This window comes from Vombatus ursinus, unplaced genomic scaffold, assembly GCF_900497805.2.
Source record: "Vombatus ursinus unplaced genomic scaffold, bare-nosed wombat genome assembly UNPS02014820.1, whole genome shotgun sequence".
Lineage (NCBI taxonomy): Eukaryota > Metazoa > Chordata > Mammalia > Diprotodontia > Vombatidae > Vombatus > Vombatus ursinus.
In genome coordinates this window covers 2,781,194-2,800,963 of record NW_020954598.1, presented here as the reverse complement: position 1 = coordinate 2,800,963, position 19,770 = coordinate 2,781,194, and the positions used below count along the sequence as shown (strand labels likewise).

The 19,770-nt window shown below is 43.0% G+C and overlaps 1 protein-coding gene across 1 annotated transcript in view; it reads left to right on the top strand.

The window, feature by feature from the left end:
* PHF2 (PHD finger protein 2) overlaps nt 1-19,770 on the top strand; it is a 199,663-nt gene that overhangs the window by 128,566 nt on the left and 51,327 nt on the right. Inside the window, exons 3-6 of the mRNA XM_027837127.1 lie at nt 1,055-1,169; nt 10,130-10,290; nt 15,624-15,765; nt 19,089-19,275. Of these exons, the coding sequence (XP_027692928.1) occupies nt 1,055-1,169; nt 10,130-10,290; nt 15,624-15,765; nt 19,089-19,275 (605 nt within the window). The remainder of the gene's footprint in view (nt 1-1,054; nt 1,170-10,129; nt 10,291-15,623; nt 15,766-19,088; nt 19,276-19,770) is intronic.

Sequence of the window (19,770 nt, the reverse complement as noted above, 5' to 3'; positions counted from 1 at the left end):
GTAGTTTCCACAACCTGCACATCCCAGGATCAATTCCTCTTTGGAAGTTGCTTTTTTTTTTCCTTCCTTTTAAAATAATGTTCAGCCAACTTCTCAAATCTGAAATTTAGGGCTTACACCATCATGACCTAATGAAAGATTTTCATGCATTCATATGGGGCTTAGAGAATTCATTTTTCTATGCCTAATAAGGATATGTCCTATCTGCTCTCTTGACTCTTTAAAATTCATTTTGCTCTGTGAGATTAGAATCAGAACAATTCATTTGCTTGTGGACCACTAAAGCCAGTGGAAACTTCTGCACATACACCCATTGCCCATCATGTATTCTATAGATCTTGTTTTCTAGATGAAAAGTGGCACCAAAGAATGCTTCTTATGCTCCTGTGACATCTCATGGGAAGTATTAGCCTTGACTCTGTGGTCCCATTCCCACAGAATGTCCTCTGAATTCCTTGCTAGAGGATGGGAGGCTTGAAAGAACACCCCCTCTGGAGGCAGGTGACCTAGTTCTCATCTCACCTCCGATGAAGTACTACCTGGAAGACTCTGGACTCCATGGTCCTGAGTTTCTTCATCCGTAAGATGGCAGAGTTTGATTAGATCAGAGGTGTTAGACACCCAGATTAGGGTCCAGCAACACTCCCAAGTGCAGCCAGAACCAGATTAAAATGTAGTTGGGAACAGTTAACAAAATAAATAAAAATATAATAGAGCATAGATAATGTTAGTATGTGGTTTCTTAAATCAATAGATGGCCCTGCAGGGATCCTTCTGTATAGTTTAGCAGTTCCTGTTTCTGTTTTGAGTTTGACACCAATGGACTGGATGGTCTCTGAGACCCCTTCCAGCTCTAAATCTGTGATCCTCTCACCCGTGAATGCTAAAGCAGCTGTATACATCTTCTGGGGAGCCAGGAGGCTGGAAGATGGGGCACATAGAGGACTTGGGGGGCCAGGGGTTACTTCCTGGGTGTGTTCCTGGGGGCTTTGGATTGCCCTCCTAGGGGCTGCAGTAACTCCTCGTTACTGACCCTATGTCCTCTCTTTTCCAGTGAAAAAAAAAAGAAATTGGCATAAACACGACACCGGGCAGACAACAGATGTCAAACCTGTCCAGAATGGGAGTCAAGTGTTCATCAAAGAGCTGAGGAGCCGAACCTTCCCCAGGTGGGTATGCGGGCCAACGAGGGCAGGAGGCTATGAGACCACAGCCCTCTGTAGGAAGACTCTGGATTGGGAGTCTGGGGAACATAGCTCTCCAGGGGCAGTTTGCCATTGGGGTGCTAGATAGTGAAATCTTCTAGTGGAGTTTGTGAGTTTGGTGGCATACAGATTAATTAACTAAAGTAAGTTTTTTTTTTTTAATTTATTTTTTTTTTTTGGTGAGGCAATTGGGGTTAAGTGACTTGCCTAGGGTCACACAGCTAGTAAGTGTCTGGTGTCTGGTCTGAGGCTGGATTTGTACTCAGGACTTGTACTCAGAAAGACTTGGGTTCAAATCCTCAGAAACTTAGTAGCTGTGTAATCCTGGACACAATGACTTTACTCAACTGCCTCTCTGTGCCTCAGTTTCCTCACTTGTAAAATGAGGTGGTTGAACTCGAAGACCTCTGAGATCTCTTCCAGCTCTAAATTCTATGGTTCTATGATCTCTGAAGTCTTTTCCAGTTTTAAATCTTTTTTTTTTTTTTTTTTTTTTTTTTTTTTTTTTTTTTTTTTTTGTGAGACAATTGAGGTTAAGTAACTTGCCCAGAGTGTGTCTGAGGCTGGATTTGAACTCAGGTCCTCCTGACTCCAGGGCTGGTACTCTATCCACTGCGCCACCTAGCCTCCCCACCAGTTTTAAATCTTATGAAGCTATGGTTCTGTGCTTAAAATGTGCAGATCTAGTTATCTAGCTATAAACAGGTCAGTTTCAAGAACAGTTAATTCCATCGCCAATGGAGCTGTGCGACCTTGGGTAAATCATTTAATCTCTTTTGGCTTGGATTGCCTAAGAAGTAGGACAAGTCTTTACTTTTCAAAAGGAAGGGAACCAGGCAGGATATCATCTTGAGATCCCTTCTATTGATAGGCCTGTGGTTCTGTGATTAAGAAAACTCGGCTGCCTCTGATAGGAAAAGTGCAAGCTGGATGTCTGTAGAGGGGGATGGAGATGGGTGGGCTTGTCTAAGGATGCTATATGTGGGAAAGGCAGAGAGCTATTTTTGTGAAGAATAATAACTGCATTTAAGCCCCATATGAAGGATTCCTCTCCCCAACCCCCCCGCCCCCCTGCCACGGAATTGGGGGAATAAGGATGTCCCTCTTCTGCTTGAAAGAGTTAGATGGGAAACGGGTTAGAGGTTTAGGGAGGACTTACACTCACCCTGGGAGGACCATGAGAAGCAATTGAATCATGAGTAAATAAAGCTGATAAAACAGAATTAGATCTTCCCTTTCATGCCAGGCCTGGCCTGAGGGCACCCTTCTAGTCACTGGTTAGCTTTGTTTAGACTTGGTAATAACAGGAATTTATATAGCCCTTTAGAATTCACAGTGAGCTTAAATTACATTATTTCTTTTGAATCTTACAACAAACCTGTGAGAGGAAAGTACTGTGATATTATTACCCCCTAGTTTACAGATGGGGAAACTGAAGCCCAGTGAGGTTAAATGACTTGTCTGTGGTCCGAGGTGGGGCACTTTCTTTTTATTCTCTTAGTATGTTGTGCCTTAAAGCCTATTCTCTTGGGAAGAAGGACCAACATCAGACATTGGGTCCTGGCATTTTCCTGAACCAAAGGCTAAGGAAACTCAATCCTGCCAGTGTATTTTGTCAAACCCAGGACTTCTTTCCTCCAAGTTCACTCACCTCTCTTTTCTTTGCACCAGCAGGGTCTCTCTTACTTTCCCCCTCTGCTCTCTATAGCATGGTGCTCTATCAGCGACAGTCCATTCATCAAATATCATTTCAAAGATTAAAGGGCACCTGAATTTTACAAACCCTTCCTGAGCTGACTGTTGGGTCTGGGAGGCCTAGGAGGATGCTAAGAAGTTACATGGGAGCTACCAGGATGGAGGTCAGGAGCTGATGTCCTGAATGAATCAACAGGCTTTTTTTTGGGAAGCTGTCTTCTCATTCTCTTAACTGTTTGTGTCCCAGAGCTCATTCTTTTGGGAAGAAGAACCAATAAGAGACAGCTGGCTCATTGGGTCCTGGCATCTGCCTGAACCAGAGCTCTAGGAAAACAGTCTTGCCAACATATTTTGTACAGGGCTGATACTCTCCTAGGAGGCCCCATCTGGGACCTGAGAGTCTAATTATGGATATCAAGGGATATGATCATGAAATCATAGGTCTAGAGTTAAATGTAACTACTTCGTTTTATAAGTAAAGAAACTGAGGGCTACAGGGGTAAAATTACTTGTCCAAGGTCACACAGCTAATAAGTAGCAGAACCAGGATTTGACTCCAGATCTGGATTCTTCCCACGCCATTCCTCCCCATTTTTTAAAGTTTTATTGAGGTTCTTTAAAAAAAACAAAACAAAACAATGCTGTCACTTCCTATTGATCTGCTTACAGGCCACCCAATAGAAACCTTTCTTATTAGAATAATAATAATAATACTAATAATAAATAGCTAGAATTTATATAGTGCTTTAAGGTTTGCAAAGTACTTTACAGCTATTGACTCATTTTATCTTCACAATGGTTCTGAGAGGAAGTTGCTATTATCCCCATCTTATAGATGAAGAAACCCAGGCGGGCAGATGTTAAGTGACGAACCCAGGGTCACATGGCTAGTAAGTGTCTGAGGCAGGATTTGAACTCGGGCCTTTCTAACTCCAGATCCTGTGCTCTGTGCACTATGGGGCCCACCTAACTGCCTCTCATGTTACAAATTAATACAGTTAAGCAAAACAAATCAACATGGCCATATCCAAAAATGCATGCCTCATTCTCCACCTCTCGTACACTACCTCTTTGCTGATTGGTGTAGACATGCTTCTATGACTCTTGACTCTGAAAATCGTGATTGAATACTGCATTGAGCAGAGTTCTAATGTTGTTTTTCTTTATATTATTGTGGCCTTGGTGTAAATTATTCTGGTTATACTGATTTTGCTCTAAATCAGTTCCTACATGTCTTCAAAGTTCCTTTGAATTCTTTCTTCATCATCATTTTTCACAGTAGAATAATATTCTATTAAGTACTAGCCTTGGAGTCAGGAGGACCTGAGTTCAAATCTGGCCTCAGACACTTACTAGCTATGTGACTCTGGGCAAGTTACTTAACTCTGATTGCCTAAAAAAAAATTATTCCATTCCATTCACATATCACAATTTGTTTAGTCATTCCTGGATTAATAGGAACCCATTTTCCCTCCAGTTCTTTGCTGTTAAAAAAAGTGCTGCTGTAAATATTTTTGTGTATGTGGGATCTCAACACCCTTTACTTACTGCACTCGTACCTCCATATATCCTTGCGTACTCAGGAGAAAGAGGCTCCTTAGCTGTCTCTGAGGTGAGAGGCCCAGGACAGCCGGGGCTTTATAGAGTCCCTGTTCTTTTTTGCAACCTGTGGCCATGTCTTTGTGTTTCAGGCATTTTGCTGACAGTATGTGTCAATCAGAGCACATCTGAAAAAACTTTTTAGTTGACCATCTGGAACCAGAGATCATTTTAGTACTGGTTAGTTATAATTATGGGGTTCCCTTAATACCTGCCATCCCATTGATTTCAAAAGGTGCTCAGCAGTTAAAGTGTCTGCCTAGCTGAATGTCTACATGATTCTCCTGTGGTAGTGAGGACCTTGGCTCCACTGCCATTGAAAATGGGAACCTGGGAAAGTTGCCTCCAGTGTAGAAGGTGCTGATAGGGAGACCTGAAGTTGGTTGGGTAGGAATAAGGCTGCGTGGGCCACTGGCTCTGCTCAGAACTATTGGTGAAATGATGGGTTATCAAGCATATGAAAGGGACCTTGAAGTCACGCAGCCCCACCTCCTCATTGTACAAAGAAGTAAACTTCCCTTGAGAAAGGAAATGATTTGTCCAAGGTCACTCAGCTAATACATAGCAGATCTAAGGCCACAACACAGATGTTTTATCTCCAAATCCAGTGCTCTTTCTTTAAAAACAATTTTTCGATGAATAATGTCTCATGCTACATATTTAGTTCATCACGTCTCAGGAGGTAGGTACCTTCCTCATCATTGGTCTCTGTAATGGTTTTTGGTCATTGCATTAATCAGAATTTTTAAGTCTTTCAGAGTGATTTGTTTTCACAATGTGGTTCTTATAATAAAAATTGTTCTCTTGGTTCTGTTCACTATGTCATCACCTCAGACAGTCTTCCTATGTTTTTCTGCAACCATCGTTTCATTATTCTTCCAGCACATTAGTATTCTGTTACATTCATATTCCATAATTTGTTGAGTACCACCTCCATTTTCAGTTCTGCCACTACAAAAAAAAAGTGGCTACCAATATTTTTGTACATATGGGTCCTCTTCCTCTTTCTTTGATCTCTTTGGGGTATAGACTTAGTGACAGTATTGCTGGGCCAAGGGGTATACCCAGCTTAGTAAACTTTTGAACATAGTTCCAAATTGCTTTCCAGAATGGCTGGACTGGTTCAGAACTCTGCCAATAGTACATTAGTTTGCCTGTTTTCCCAAAGACCCTCCAGCATTTGCCATTTTCCTTCTTTGTCAACTTTGCCAGTCTGATTGGTATGAAATGACACCTCCAAATTGCTTTAAATGTGCATTTCTCTAATTATTAATGATTTAAATCATTTTTCTATATGACTCAGTGCTGTCTCCATAATTCCACAATTCCTGAATTATTAGTGATTAACCACTGCCCCTACAGGGGTTGACCCATACACAGAGTGAGCAATGGTTCTGTCCTTGACTCCTGGTTTCATCAGGAACATGAGATGGTTAAAACCTCCATGTGTCTTGGAAGGTGGGGAAACTCTTATTTCCTTGATATTTCACATTGTCCATGTGTTCCTGACTGCATGAGTGTCTCCTTTAATTCTAGTCACCAAAGAGAATTTCAGCCTCCTGCTGTCTCCCTCTGTGGCATGGGGGAAGGTTAAGTGAGATGCTTCCTTTAGCCCTCAGGGGCTTCTACCCTCAGACCTCTGAAGCCATCTGGGGTGGCAAGGATGTGATGCCATGAGTCTGGACCGGCTTTGGTTTTGGTCCCTTTCCAATCTTTGACTAGCAAGGTGGCTTTGATCAAGTGCCTTAAACTTCTCCAGGCCTCAGTTTCCTCACATGTAAAGTTAGGCTATAGTACCACCTCTCCTGCTTATCTCACTCTTATTTTGTCCCACTTGAGAACATGCGTTGTTTTCCCAGAGCCTCGCCCCATGCCCAGCTTATGATAGGCACTTAATGAACGATTATGGATTGGTTGATTGGTCTGACAGGGATGCTCTGGTGGTTAAATAAGATAATTGATAGGAAAGTGCTTTGTACCCTGGGAAAGCACCATGTGAAGAGATGGGGCTATTGTTCTACTCAAGCAGCTTTTCCAGTGTACTCTACAGTGCCAGTAACATATCTCAGTGCCATACTTTGCTCAGTGGAAAACCAACAAAAATAACAAGACCCCTAGAGTCTATAATCTAGTTTCTCTTTGTATATTCAGTAACTGATCACTGATGATGGCTAGGGTTTTCCCTAACCCCAAAAGATTGCTTTCTCAATCTTTTACCTCACTTTCTCTCTTCAGTTCAGCCTTTATAGGTAGCAAATCGATAGTGGAAAGATTTGGAGTCAGAAGACTTGGGTTTCACTCCTTGGTGCTGCCACTTGTCACATGTGTGACCTTTAACAAATTACTTGGGGCAGCTGGGTGGCTCAGTGGATAGAACACCGGCCCTAAAGTCAGGAGGACCTGAGTTCAAATCTGGCCTCAGACCAAACACTTGTCACTATCTGTGTGACCCTGGGCAAGTCACTTAACCCCAAATGCCTAAGAAATTACAAAAAAAAAAAACCAAATCACTTAACTTCTATGGGAGCCTCAGTTTCCTCATCTGTAAAATGAAGGCATTGGACCAGATTAAGGGTTCTTGGCCTCTTTTTTGTGATGTACCCCTTCGGCAAGTCTAGTGAAACCTATTTTCAGTGAAACCTTTCTTGGGAGTAATATTTTTAAGTGCAAATATATATATATATGTATATATAATATTACAAAGGAAACCATCATGCTGAGATATAATTATCAAAATATTAAAATTTCCAAGTTAAGAGGTACCAGGTTAAGAACCCCTTGAGCGGATGATCTCCAAGTTTCCCTTGCACTCTAATTCCTGTGGATCCTTCTCTGACTGTTTAGGGGGAAGGGGGAAAGGAAACAAGCATTTTTTAACACCTGTCATGTTCCAGGCATGGCTAAGTGATCTACAAATATTATATCATTTGATATAGGGAGACTCTGCCAGCCTTGGGAAGTGGTCAGGCAACACAGCCCTTTCCTGGCTCTTTTCACTTGCCAAGCCAGCTCATCCTGAGGGGAATCTTAGAGCCCCTTCCTTTAATCACTTTCCCCAGCAGGGAAAACATTAGAGATGGATCTGTTCCTAGGTTCCAAGCCAAAAGGCAGTGTCCATCCCCCCTCCAATCACTCAGCCCGATGAGAGTCAGTGTCTTATAGTGGAAAGGGCATGGCAGACAGAGTGAAAGGTCCTTTGTTCATATTCCAGCATCCCCACCTACACCACTGACTACATATGGGACCTTGGCAAGTCATACAAGTCTTTTTGGGTTCCTTGTTCGTAAAAAGGGGAGGGGGAGGATGTACTAGATCACATTTAACATTCCTGCCAAATGTAAATCTCTGACCCTAGGAGCCATGGTGGGCTGACTGCTGGGTTATTGGTAGGGTGGTGGGAAGTTATTACACCAAGCCATTGGAGGCCAAATGGAATGAATACTGGTTCTGGAGTCAAGCCTTGAGTTCTAATCTTGCCTCTGATGCCTCTTCCCTTTGTGACCTTTACAGGTCACTTTTACTCCTCTTCCTCCTCCTTCTACTCCCTCTCCCCCTCCTCCTCCTCTTCTTCCCCTCTCCTCCTCCCCTCTTCTTCCTCTTCCTCTTCCTCCCCCCTCACTCCCTTTCTGGCTTACAGCTGGAAACGTGTCTTCTAGGGAGATGGTGTCCTCCGCTGGCCCTCTGTAGTTTGGGGAATGCACAGTAGAGGGCAGGAGAGGATTAGTCACTGCTGGGCCTCTCCCAAACAAATCTGGTCCCTGCAAACTTACACTGGGGTTTTCAGGAGTCCTGTCACAGCTGGGGTGGAGAGCAATAAGTCCCTGCTGGGTTCACCGACTTTGTTCAGTGCCTAGATCCTGGAACCGAGCAGGGGAAGCCCAAGCCTTCCTATTTCTTCTTCTTCCATCTGTTTCAGAAGCCACTACCAAGGGTCCAGGGGCTGGGAATGGTATTTCTCATGGTGACATTGAATGAGCAGTGTCCTGGCTGATGGAAGGGGAAGGTGTTTTCTGAGTAACAGTGTTCTAGAACTGCCTGCCACCCTCATTTCCCCAGTAACTCTGTGTTTTAGAGCAGGAAGGGATCATGGGAGTCTTCAAGCCTTGGGCAGCCAGCGGGAACAGGGTGGAACTGAAAGCGTAATGACTTAGATTTAAATTCTGCTCCTTTGTGACCCTAGGCAAGTCACCATGTCCCTCTGCTTTTAGCATCCTCACCGGGTCAGGGTAGCATGATGGAAGTTGGGGTTCTTAATCTGGGTTCTAGGACTTAAAAAATTTGTTTATAGCTGCATTTCAATATAATTGGTTATCTCTATAATCTTGTATATTTTATTTTATTCAGTTACCAACATGACTCAGATGAGTCTACAGATTTCACCTGAGGGGCAGCTAGGTGGTGCCCTGGATAGAGCACCTGGCCTTGGAGTCAGGAGGACCTGAGTTCAAATCCAGTCTCAGATACTTGACACTTACTAGCTGTGTGTCCCTGGGCAAGTCACTTAACCCTACTGCCTAGGCCCCCCCTCCCCCCAAAAAAAGAAACAAACAAAGGTGATATAGATTTCACCTGAGTGGCAAAGGAGGCTGTGACACACAAAAGGTTAGGAGAAGGAGGTCTGAGTTGACAGTGGGAGCATAAGAGTTCTAGTCTCAGTCCTGCCATTGTTAACTGTATGGCCTTGTTCAAGTCATATAATGATGATAATAACATTAATATTAATGATAATAAACAATGCTGATGATAATAATGTTTATATAACTCTTTAAGGTTTGCAAATAAAAAGAAAGATTTGCAAATCACTTTGATCCGCACAACCCTATAAAATAGATGCTATTTTTTATTCCCATTTATAGATGAGGAGACTGAGGTTTTTGTAGATAGGCAGACAGAGGCTAAGTGACTTGCTCAGGGCCATACAGCTAGGAAGTGTCTGAAGCATGATTTGAACTCAGGTCTTCCTGGCTCCGTGTCCTGATATTCCTTCAACTCTACCACCCAGCTGCCCTAAACTTCTTTGGGCCTCAGTTTCCTCATCTGTATAGTGAGAATGTTGGAGTAGATGATCTCTGAGGTCCCTTTCGCTCTAAATCCTTTACAGGCAGCCTTATTCTTTTATGGACCACAAGTGATTTGTGCTGGGTCTCACGGCTAATCTGTGGTAGAGATGTCAGTACAGCCATGTTTGTGGCAAATCATGGGACCTAAGCATTGTGATGCATTAACGGAGGAGTTCTCTGCTACTGATAAAGCCCCAAAACACTTTGAGCTTTGGACTATACATCCAAGTCCTCAGGAAAGTGGTGTGTGGTGGTGATATGGAGTCAGGAGATCTGAGTTTGAAGCTTGCCTCCAATACTTACTATGTAATATTGAGCCATTTGCTTAACTTTTCTGAGCCTCAGTTTCCTCACAAGTAAGGTGGGAATAACAATAGTTAACACTACTGACCTGAGAATGCTACATATACATAAACTGTTACTTTCTCTTCAGGAATTCTGGAGGCTTGGTTCTCTCCATTTGTGCCACCATTGTGTGGAAAGTCTCAATCAGGGAGGTACTAGGTGCTCATGGTGGGGCATTTGGGAATGAATGAGTAGTAAGCCTGGTGTTTCCCTCCTCCATTTCAGTGCGGATGATGTTGTCGTCAAAGTGCCCGGCAACCAGCTGACCCTGGACTATCTGGAGGACCGTGGCTTCACAGAGCCCATCCTCGTCCCCAAGAAGGATGGCTTAGGGCTGGCTGTCCCAGCTCCAACGTTTTACGTTAGTGACGTTGAGAACTATGTGGGTAGGTACTGCATTCGTCAGTCCTGGGAGGCCTCCTGGTTGGGCTGGGCTGCAGCCCCAGGGAGAGCCAGGGAGATCCACCTCTGCTGGTGTCCTGTTTGATTTGTGAAGATCCACATGTTTGACATAGGGAAGGGGATGTTTCAGGAGGGTGGGATATATCCGACCCTTTACTCGGCGCCTCTTAGACTCTGGGTAGGAAAAGTGCTCTGTTGTAGTGGATAGATAAATAGATAGCTGGTCTCCAAGGCAGAATGATCTGGGTTCAAGTCTCATCCCTGACCCATACTTGTGGGCATGGGCTAGCTGCTTGACCTTTCAGTGATCTGTGTGGCTCTGTAAGACTATACATTCCAGAAGAAGATTCCTGCATTGGTAGAGAAAGGTTCTTCATCATGAAATCCTCAAAAGCAATGAATTCAGAGATTCAGTCCCTAGTCCTATGCTCCAGGTAGTGTACTAGGCTCTGCAGACTAAAGACAAAAGCCAGATAGTCCTTGCCCTCAGTGAACTTACATTCTACTGTGGGGTCATGGTTCAGGGATGACTAGCATGAATGTAATATAAATATGCACAGTATATAAAATATTAGTAATACACAAAATATAAGCAATATACAATGTATCAAAAAGTAAATATAATTTTGTGGGAATAAGAGGACTAATAACTGGGGGAGGAGGGTCATACCAGAGAATATCTTCTGTAGGAGGTTGTAACTGAGCAGAGTCTCAAAGGGAACTAGGGATTTCAAGCCCTGGAGGTGAAGAGGGAGAGCATTCCAAGCATGGGGAAGGCAAAGGTGTGGAGGTAGGGAATGGAATATTGTGTATGGGGAAGAGCAAGTAGGCAAGTATGGCTACTGCACAGAATGAATGAAAGGGAGGAATGGGAAATCAGCTAGAGGAGAGGATGGAGATAGATTGTAGTTTTCACTTTTGAAAAAGATTTTTTTTTTCACTTAAGATGTAATTCATTATAGAATTCCTTATAAGTTATCCTGAGACATTTAAAATTTGATTCAATCTGACAAACTTCCTTTTACATATAATGATTTTTATTATGAACTTAATAAACAAAAAACGAATATTTTAGCATACATAGAACAGGAAAAGAGGATTATATATGAAACTGTGAATTTTTATTAGATATAATTTTTAAATGACAATGTTTTTGTTCCTTAGGATTTTCCTTACATTTTTTTCTATGTATTTTTTAAATGTTTCAGGTTTTCAGTGATGAAAGATGTTTTTAATGATGTCCCTTCTTCCCTTTTTCCCTTTTTCTCTCCTTTCCTTCCTTCCTCCCTCCCTCCCTCCCTTCCTCTCTCATTCCCTTTCCTCTCCCCAACAATTCCACACATAACTTCTGAGAAGCACAGTTATTATATAAAGTAGCATATACTCATATTTCTCCAGTTCTCCAGTTTGTCCATTTTGTGATGCCCTTTTTCATAGATCCTAGACCCAGCATAACTTCTTGACCCAAGGCACAAAGTTTTTACTTTCTCACCTTCTGGGTGCTTCCTGATTCAACTGAGGGGAGTCAGTTCACTTGGGATGTAATGCACCTTTCCACTATTGCTTGTACCAAGCAGGTGTCTGAAGCTCTTAGAGCTCTGCTATCCCTGCAGTCCCCTAAGCCTTCCCAGGACCTGTCTGGGCTGCTGATCCCTAGTGTGAGAAACACTTAAAAGAATAAAGAAACAATAGAAAAAGGTGAGAGTTATTTGAAAGCCTGTTTCCAGTGTAAAAATTCATTTTTGTTCTTCTTTTCTATGTAGTCAGTGAATCCTGTAGACCAGTGGTGTCAAACTCAAATACACATGCACTAAAAGTATTATCTATATTTTATTGTATTTTTGTTTTGCTAAATATTTCCTGATTACATAAAGCTCCAAATTACAGTTGAATCTGGCTAAACCTTACTGAGGAGCTTTGCTGCCTTGTGTCTGCCATCTTTGTGTAGAGCTGAAGTTCTTACCCTTTCTAGTGTCATGGTCTCCTTTGACCATCTGGTGAAGCCTCCCTGACTTCCTTTCCTTCCTTTCCTCTTTCCTTTCTCTCTTCCCTCCTTCCTTTCTCTTTCGCCCCTCCCCACTTTCCCTCCCCCCCTTCTCTCTCCCTCTCCCTCTTTTCCCCTCCCTATCTCCTTTCTTATTTACTTACTTGCATATGTGTTGTTTACCCCCCAGTAGAACATTAGCTCCTTTGAGGGCAGTTTCATTTTTGTCTTTTTATTTCTATGATGCCTTGTACATAGAAGGTACTTAACAAATGTATGCAGAATTGAACTGAAGCAGCATAGTAGAAGCTGGAGTAAAGTCATCTTGGGACTGGATGATTGATTCCCCCATGGTTTCCATTTTGCCCGTCACAGCTGCCATGTGCTATTCCTAATGTCTTATCACTCTGTGCTGAGAGACAGAGACAGAGAAATGGAGACACACACAGAAAGACACAGACAGAGACACAGAGACAGAGAGAGAGAGACAGAGACAAAGAGACAGAGAGAGAGAGAGAAGGAGGGAAGGAGAGGGAGGAGAGAGAGAATGAGAATATGTAACTGGGGGAATAATGTCACTCCTGTGCTTGAGTCCCTGTGGTTCCCTATTGCTTCTAAGATAAAATACAAATTTCTCTGGTATTAAAAGTCCTTCCCCGTCTGACTCCACCTTCCTTTTCCTCACTGATTCCACATTACTCACCCTCATGCACTCTTATGTTCCAGCTAATCTGGCTTACTTGATATTTCATTTTCTGCCTGTGTGCCTTTGCATGGATAGTCGCTCATTCTTGAAACATCCTTCTAAATGAATGAATGGATGGATGTATTGATGAATAAATGGATGGATAGATGTATTGATGAATTGATGAATGAATGGATGGATTGACGAGTGAATGTATGAGTGGATGAATACATGGATGGATGGATGTTTGGATGAATATATGGATGGATGGATGGATGAATGAAAAGATATTTATTAGGCACTTCGTATGTGCCAAGCACTGTGCTAAGTGCTGAGGGTACAAATACAAAAGCAAAGATTGTTTCTGCCCTCTACAAGCTTATGTTCTACAATTCAGATATGGAAGTAGTTGCCAGGGAGGGATACTTTGGTCTAGAAAGTCACAGGGATGGTAAGTGGGGCCATATATGAGTAGACTGACACACTCATAAAATATTAGTGGTTGATTTGATCATGGTTCATATTCCAAAACTGTGTGGGGAGGTTGCACATGGTTAGTGAGAAGACTGGAGGAGGTGGTTGGAGAAGAGGGAGGGAAGTGAAGCGTGAATAGTTTTTTTTTTTGCCCCTGAAAAATGGTTCAAAGGGCAGTCACCAATCAGGAAAATGGGGCCCCAAGGCTGAAGTTCCTCAGGGTGAGGTTTCTGGTGTGAGTGGTTGTTGTTGTTTGTCCTTTGTGCTCAAAGAGGACTATGACGTTAGGGAGGTGATGCCATGCCATGTGTCGACCTGGAAGTTGGTTAAAAAGACAACAAGTTAGGTGATAAGTAAATCCAAAGTTTATTCCCTTAAGTTATCGACATGTTACATGGAGCCAGAGCTTTAACTCTGACCGAATCAAGAAATTTTAGGAGGACATTTAAACCCTGATTCTGAATGTCTGTGTTACTCAGTTTATGATCTCCATATATTTAACCAGAGTATGAGAAAGGAATTGAACAAGATAGGCAAATGTCAGATCCAGGATGTTTGTGTTTCCTTTACCATCAAGATGAGAAAAATTCCCATTATTCAAGGTACTGTCTGGGTTAAAGGTGCCTTAGCCATCATAAACATAAGAATGCTCTTGATCAGCTTTAGCTGTTGACACAGGAAGGGGCATTCTCAATTCACTCAGGAAGAAAAGATTAATTCAGGTTTTTGGCCCTTATTGGGGCTCCATTGATCTTAAATGATTATCACATGCAAGTGAACGGGACTTAAGTGAGGCAGGGCTGGGCAAAGTCATCAGCCTTACTTCGTCCTCTGGAGCCATCTGGGTTGAGTAGTGAGATATAGATCAGCATGACTGGAGATGGTCCTCAAGGCACTCTACCTAGGTTTATAGTGATTAGTCCCAATTAGTCTGTTAGAACTGGTTGGGTAGGAGGCTGCTAAGGAAAGGAAGGAGTGAATGCCTTTTCTTTTTACCTCTTGTTCTAGGAAACCCCTTTAAGGCATATCTCCAGCATCCAATAACATTTAATAAATGTTTGCTAAGTGCCTACTGTGTGTCAGGTACTGTGATAAGGGCTGGAAATTAAAATATGAGTAAAATGGAAGATATCTCCCGCCCTTGAGGAGCTTCCATTCCCAGTGGGGAAGGCAGCAGGTAAAAGTAAGCTGAAAAGGGGAGGGGTGAAGTAGAAAGAAGGTACCTGGTGAGGGGGCATGATGGAGAAGACATCAGTAAGGAAATGAGGAGATGGCTGACCTGGGCACCCTCCTTAGGGAGAGTTTCTGGGAGGAGCCCTCTACCCTCCAGTAAGAGGCAGGGCCCCCAGAGATGAAATTGCTAGTGATTTATTATATGTTTGTATTTCTTATCTGGGTATTGTTCCCCTCAGTAGGAGGTAAGTTTCCTGAGGGCAGGGATGGTTTCTTTTTTGTCTTTGATGCCTTTCTCAGCATTTGTCACATGGTAGGAATTCAGTAAACACTTGTTATCTTGCGTTGAATTGAATTTCCTCTGACCCATTTCTCAAAGGGGAATAATTTTTGGACTGCTTCACTTTGCTGCTTGCTAGTTTTCATGATAAACCTAAAAGGAGGGTAAATGTTATTGTCTAGACTCTAGACTGTGGTAGAACCTGAGCAGAGAGTGCTGTTTAGTGTGACTAGTTGAAAGTCAGTTGTCCAGCCTCGCAAAGAGCTCCCAGCTCAGGGCAGTCATCTCTGGTCAGCATAGCCTGAGGTTACTAAAACCCTAAAGCTCCTTAGAAAGTGAGGCAGCCCTCTGGATTTTATCTTATTTTACAAGGTTGACTGAGGGTATAATTAGAATCCAGAGCCCTAGAACTCTGTCAGACAGTCAAGTCTCAGTGCTTCTCCTTCTGACATCTGTATTGTGCACGTGTGGGCCCCATGTTTGTCCGTTACTTGTTGGCAGCCACGTAGATGAGTGTGCCCCCATTTGAAACAGCAGCCTGATGACAAGAGTCGATAGGTTGTAGAGTACAGTTTTCTTCAGGTATAGGTTGGACTAGATGGTCTCATCCAGCTGTCCCATCCCCTTGTGAAATCCAGAGATTCTCTGGCCAGACCTAATGACTCCAGGCTCCTGACTTTAGAGATGCAGGGCTCATCTGTCTCTTGTTTGAATTCCTCAGGCCCAGAGAGGAGTGTGGATGTGACCGATGTCACCAAACAGAAAGACTGCAAGATGAAACTGAAGGAGTTTGTGGATTACTACTATAGCACCAACCGGAAACGGGTCCTCAACGTCACTAACTTGGAGTTTTCTGACACGAGGTGAGCCAGCCTTGCCCAGAGAGTCTTTGTGGAGTACTGGAAGTGTCTCTGTCCCCTCTGCAGACCGTGGCTCCCTCTGTTAATGAGTAACCAATTGACACTGGATTTCAGGAAATTGTTTCCCCAGCACTTAGAAATGGCTTAATTTCTTGTTCTTCTCTGTTACCTCAAACACCTGAAACATCTTGAGTGAGATAAGAGACAGTTGACATAGAAGACAGAGTGCTGGAAGCTGCCTGGGTTCAGATCCCATCTTAGATACTTAATTAGCTGTGTGACCTAGAACAAGACCATTAACCTCTTTGACCCTCCATTCTTTCTCTGTAAAATGAGGATGTTGGAGTAGATGATCTTTAAATTATTTTCCAGCTCAGTCTATGATCCTGTGATCTCAGTGGTCTGGAAAATTTGTCTTTCCCTTTCCATGCCTTTTCCTTCTCAGTCAGAGACAGGCTATGAAGGAAAACCAGCAGGCACCTGTGAATGCTTGGTGCTAGGAACAGGGAAGGGAAGTTTAAAAAAAAAAAAAAGGACATTTTGGCTTGGCCTATGGAAAAACTTTATAAGATTTAGATCTGTCTCAATTGGTAATGGATTCCCTCATTATAGACCTTCAGACAGAGACTGGATGACTTGTCTTTGACATGAATGCTATAGAGGCAATTCCTGTTTGGATGATAGATTTAGAGGCAATACCAGTTGGATGATAAGACCTCAGATGTTCCTTCCAATTCTGTGATTAATTATTGAGTAGGAACCTTCAGATTGTGGGGGCTGCCTCAGGTTTGGAACAGTAGCCGTGGTAGATATCCTTGTTATTTTGATTTTGTAATGTGGGCTGCTCAGTAATTCACAGAGAGATGGATGGGATTGTCTCCGTTTTCTCCTTGTGATAAAGAATGGCAAAATTAGGAAGTTGCCCAGATTTGTCCTTGGCCCCACTACGTAACCTCCTCTTGCCATTCCTTTGTGTCATTGTAGCCCAGAAAGTCCCCAGGGACCCATGCTTCCGTATTCTACCTAGAATTTCCCACTGTGCCCTTAGGCAGGTGTCCCACTGGGAATTCTCTATGCTAGAGACGTCTTTTCCTTCCCCAGAGCAGAGCCTTCCCTTTATTACTAAGATTGTAATAAACTAATTTATTAAGGTAAGGTACCCATGAATGATAACAACTTAATATGCTATCCCTTTCAAGAGAATTGGCATCTCAACTAGATTCAAGTGATTAGACTGATCCAGAAGGGAGAATTAAATTGAATTGGTAGAAGTTAGAGAGACAGATTGATTTAAATCAGAGCTTCTTAACCCAAGATCCATGTCTGTTGATACATTTCATGGGCATCCATGAACTTGGATGATAAACAAATTACACCTTTATTTCAATGTAATTGGGTTCTTTTGTGATGCTAAGCATTTTTTTTTTGCATTTAAAAATGTTATTTATTCTGAAGGTACATGACCCCAAAATAGTTAAGACTACTTGGTTTAAGTTGAAATGGAGCTGTGGTGTGATTCTAGGTTTTGCTTAAATTTCGATATTACACAATGCAAATATCTTCAAACTACAACCAGTCTATCAACAATTATTTATCAAGTACCCACTGTGTGCTCAGTCCTGTGGGTAAGATAGGAGTAGCAGAGGATGGGAGGCAACATGATATTTAGGTAAGAGATCCAGATAGGAGATAGAAGACTTGGGTTCTAGTCATGGGCTGAGCTCTAGTTATTGTGTGACCTTGGGTCTCTCTCTGGCCCTCAATTTCCTCCTTTTTAAAATAAGTTGGTTAGGGCAGCTAGGTGGCACAGTGAATAGAGCACCAGCCCTAGAGTCAGGAGGACCTGAGTTCAAATTCATCCTCAGGTACTTAACACTTACTAGCTGTGTGACCCTGGGCAAGTCATTTAACTCTGATTGCCTCCAAAAAAAAGAAAGTAAAAAAAATAAGCCACAGAGACTAGATGATCTTTAAAGTCCCTTTCCTGCTCCAAGTCTATTCACTATCCTTGGGAATTTATTCTTTAGTTGGGGAAATCATACTTAACCCGTGTGAACCACCTGTAATACAGGTCTAGGAGAAACACTGCGTATGTGTAAGATAGGTATCCCAGCAGATTGAGAAAGAGCCAGTTCTCCAAATAGAGTACAGATTCAATCAGAGGATCTGGGTTCTCAATCTAATTACATAAATCTTTGGCAAAGCCCTCCAGTTCTCTGGGGTAATCTACGTGTTGCTGGAGAGGAAGTTTCCTAGGGAAACTGCCTCAGTAGACATGTTGTATGGCGGCAGCTCGGCTAGCACAGAAAAAAGGCAATGCCTTGAACGTGTTCTTTCCAGAAAGAAAAGGGAATCCAATATGGAGGGGCTGTAAGATGGGCAGAGGGTAATGGTAGCTGACTCCACTTTTTTTTCACAGGCGTTACTCCTCACCTGGCTTAGCTTTCATCTCTCGCTAGTGTGGGCTGGATTTCTCATCAAGTGTTCAGTGATTACAAATTTTTTCAGAGAGGAATTTCATAGTTTCCATTTTTTTGCAGAGGCAGCAGTAGAACACAATCTTTATTCCTTGGGCCAGGTGGAACCGTCCTGGATGGGATGCAGTGGTAGGCACCTCCTCTGACATATTTGGTGTCTTGCCCAAGACGATGAAATGTGAACCAAATGAAAATTTCCGTCCTTTCTTGCAAGTATTTTAATCAAGAGATAGACTAACCGGATTTGACGTGAAGCAGAAACAACAGGGTAGAGCTGGAAGCTTGAAGAACAGATGCTGTCGTTTAAAAGACACTGAAAGTGCCCCATGTTGTGTGTGGGGGAAAAAACAATCTTTCTCTTCAGTGCTACAGTGGTCAAAACAAAACACATATTTAGGCCAAGATGGAAACTGTTGCCTTACAAGGCTCCAAGAGAACAGACTTGTTGGGGGAAAGACTCTGCCCCCCCTCCCCCCCCCGTAATGAGAATAGCTCATACTAAGTAACACTTCACGGTTGGCAGAACACTTTGTACGTACATTATTGAAGCCCTGTGAGGAACTGGCTCTTAAGATTCATTTTCCAGATGAGCTCTGAACCTTAGAGAAGGGATATGACTTGCCCAGGGTCACACAGCTGGTACATGTCCAAGGCAGGATTCTTTACCCAGACTTTCTTGATTCTAAAGTCTGGTGCTCTTGGAGATATGCCAGACTTGATTTGTCAACGAGATAAGAGCCTCCCTGGGAATAAGCTTTCCACTGCTCTCCTCTTCCTCCTCCTCCTTCCCCATGTTTACTGCATCTTTTTTTTTTTAAATGAATCATCTTTTTATTCTTCTGCCTTCAGAATGTCCAGCTTTGTAGAACCTCCAGAGATTGTGAAAAAGCTATCCTGGGTAGAAAACTATTGGCCCGACGATGCCTTACTGGCCAAACCCAAAGTGACCAAGTATTGCCTGATTTGTGTGAAGGACAGTTACACTGACTTCCACATAGACTCTGGAGGGGCCTCAGCCTGGTACCACGTGCTCAAGGTAAGCCTTACTGTCAATGAACCAAAGAGCTTACTTAACCTGTAGGCAAGGACTAGAGGAGAGGTGGTAAGACAGGAAGAATTGTTGAATTGTGCTGATATATGAAACAGAAGCTCAAATAATGGAGACATCAGTGTGAGAAGACTTCCCAGAAAAGATGGGCCTCACGTTGGGTTTTGAGGAATTGCTGGATGTGGCCAGGTGGAAGGGCAGAGGGGGCATCCTAGGTGGGACCATTCTGGGTGGTCAGTGCTGCTTGGAGGCTCGTAATTACTGAATGTGAAGAGTGTAGGTGTCAGATGGAAACTCACCTAACTTGAGATTATTGAAGACTGTTCTGACCTTTAAGGCCTGACTCAGATGCTCACTCCTTTGCGAAGTTGCCTCTGACATTCCTCAGTCCTTCAATCTCTTCGCACCCATCTCCCCCACTGAAAGCGGCCTCTCCCTCCTCAGATTTCTCATGGCACTTTCTTGGGCCTCTCCTTTGCATGT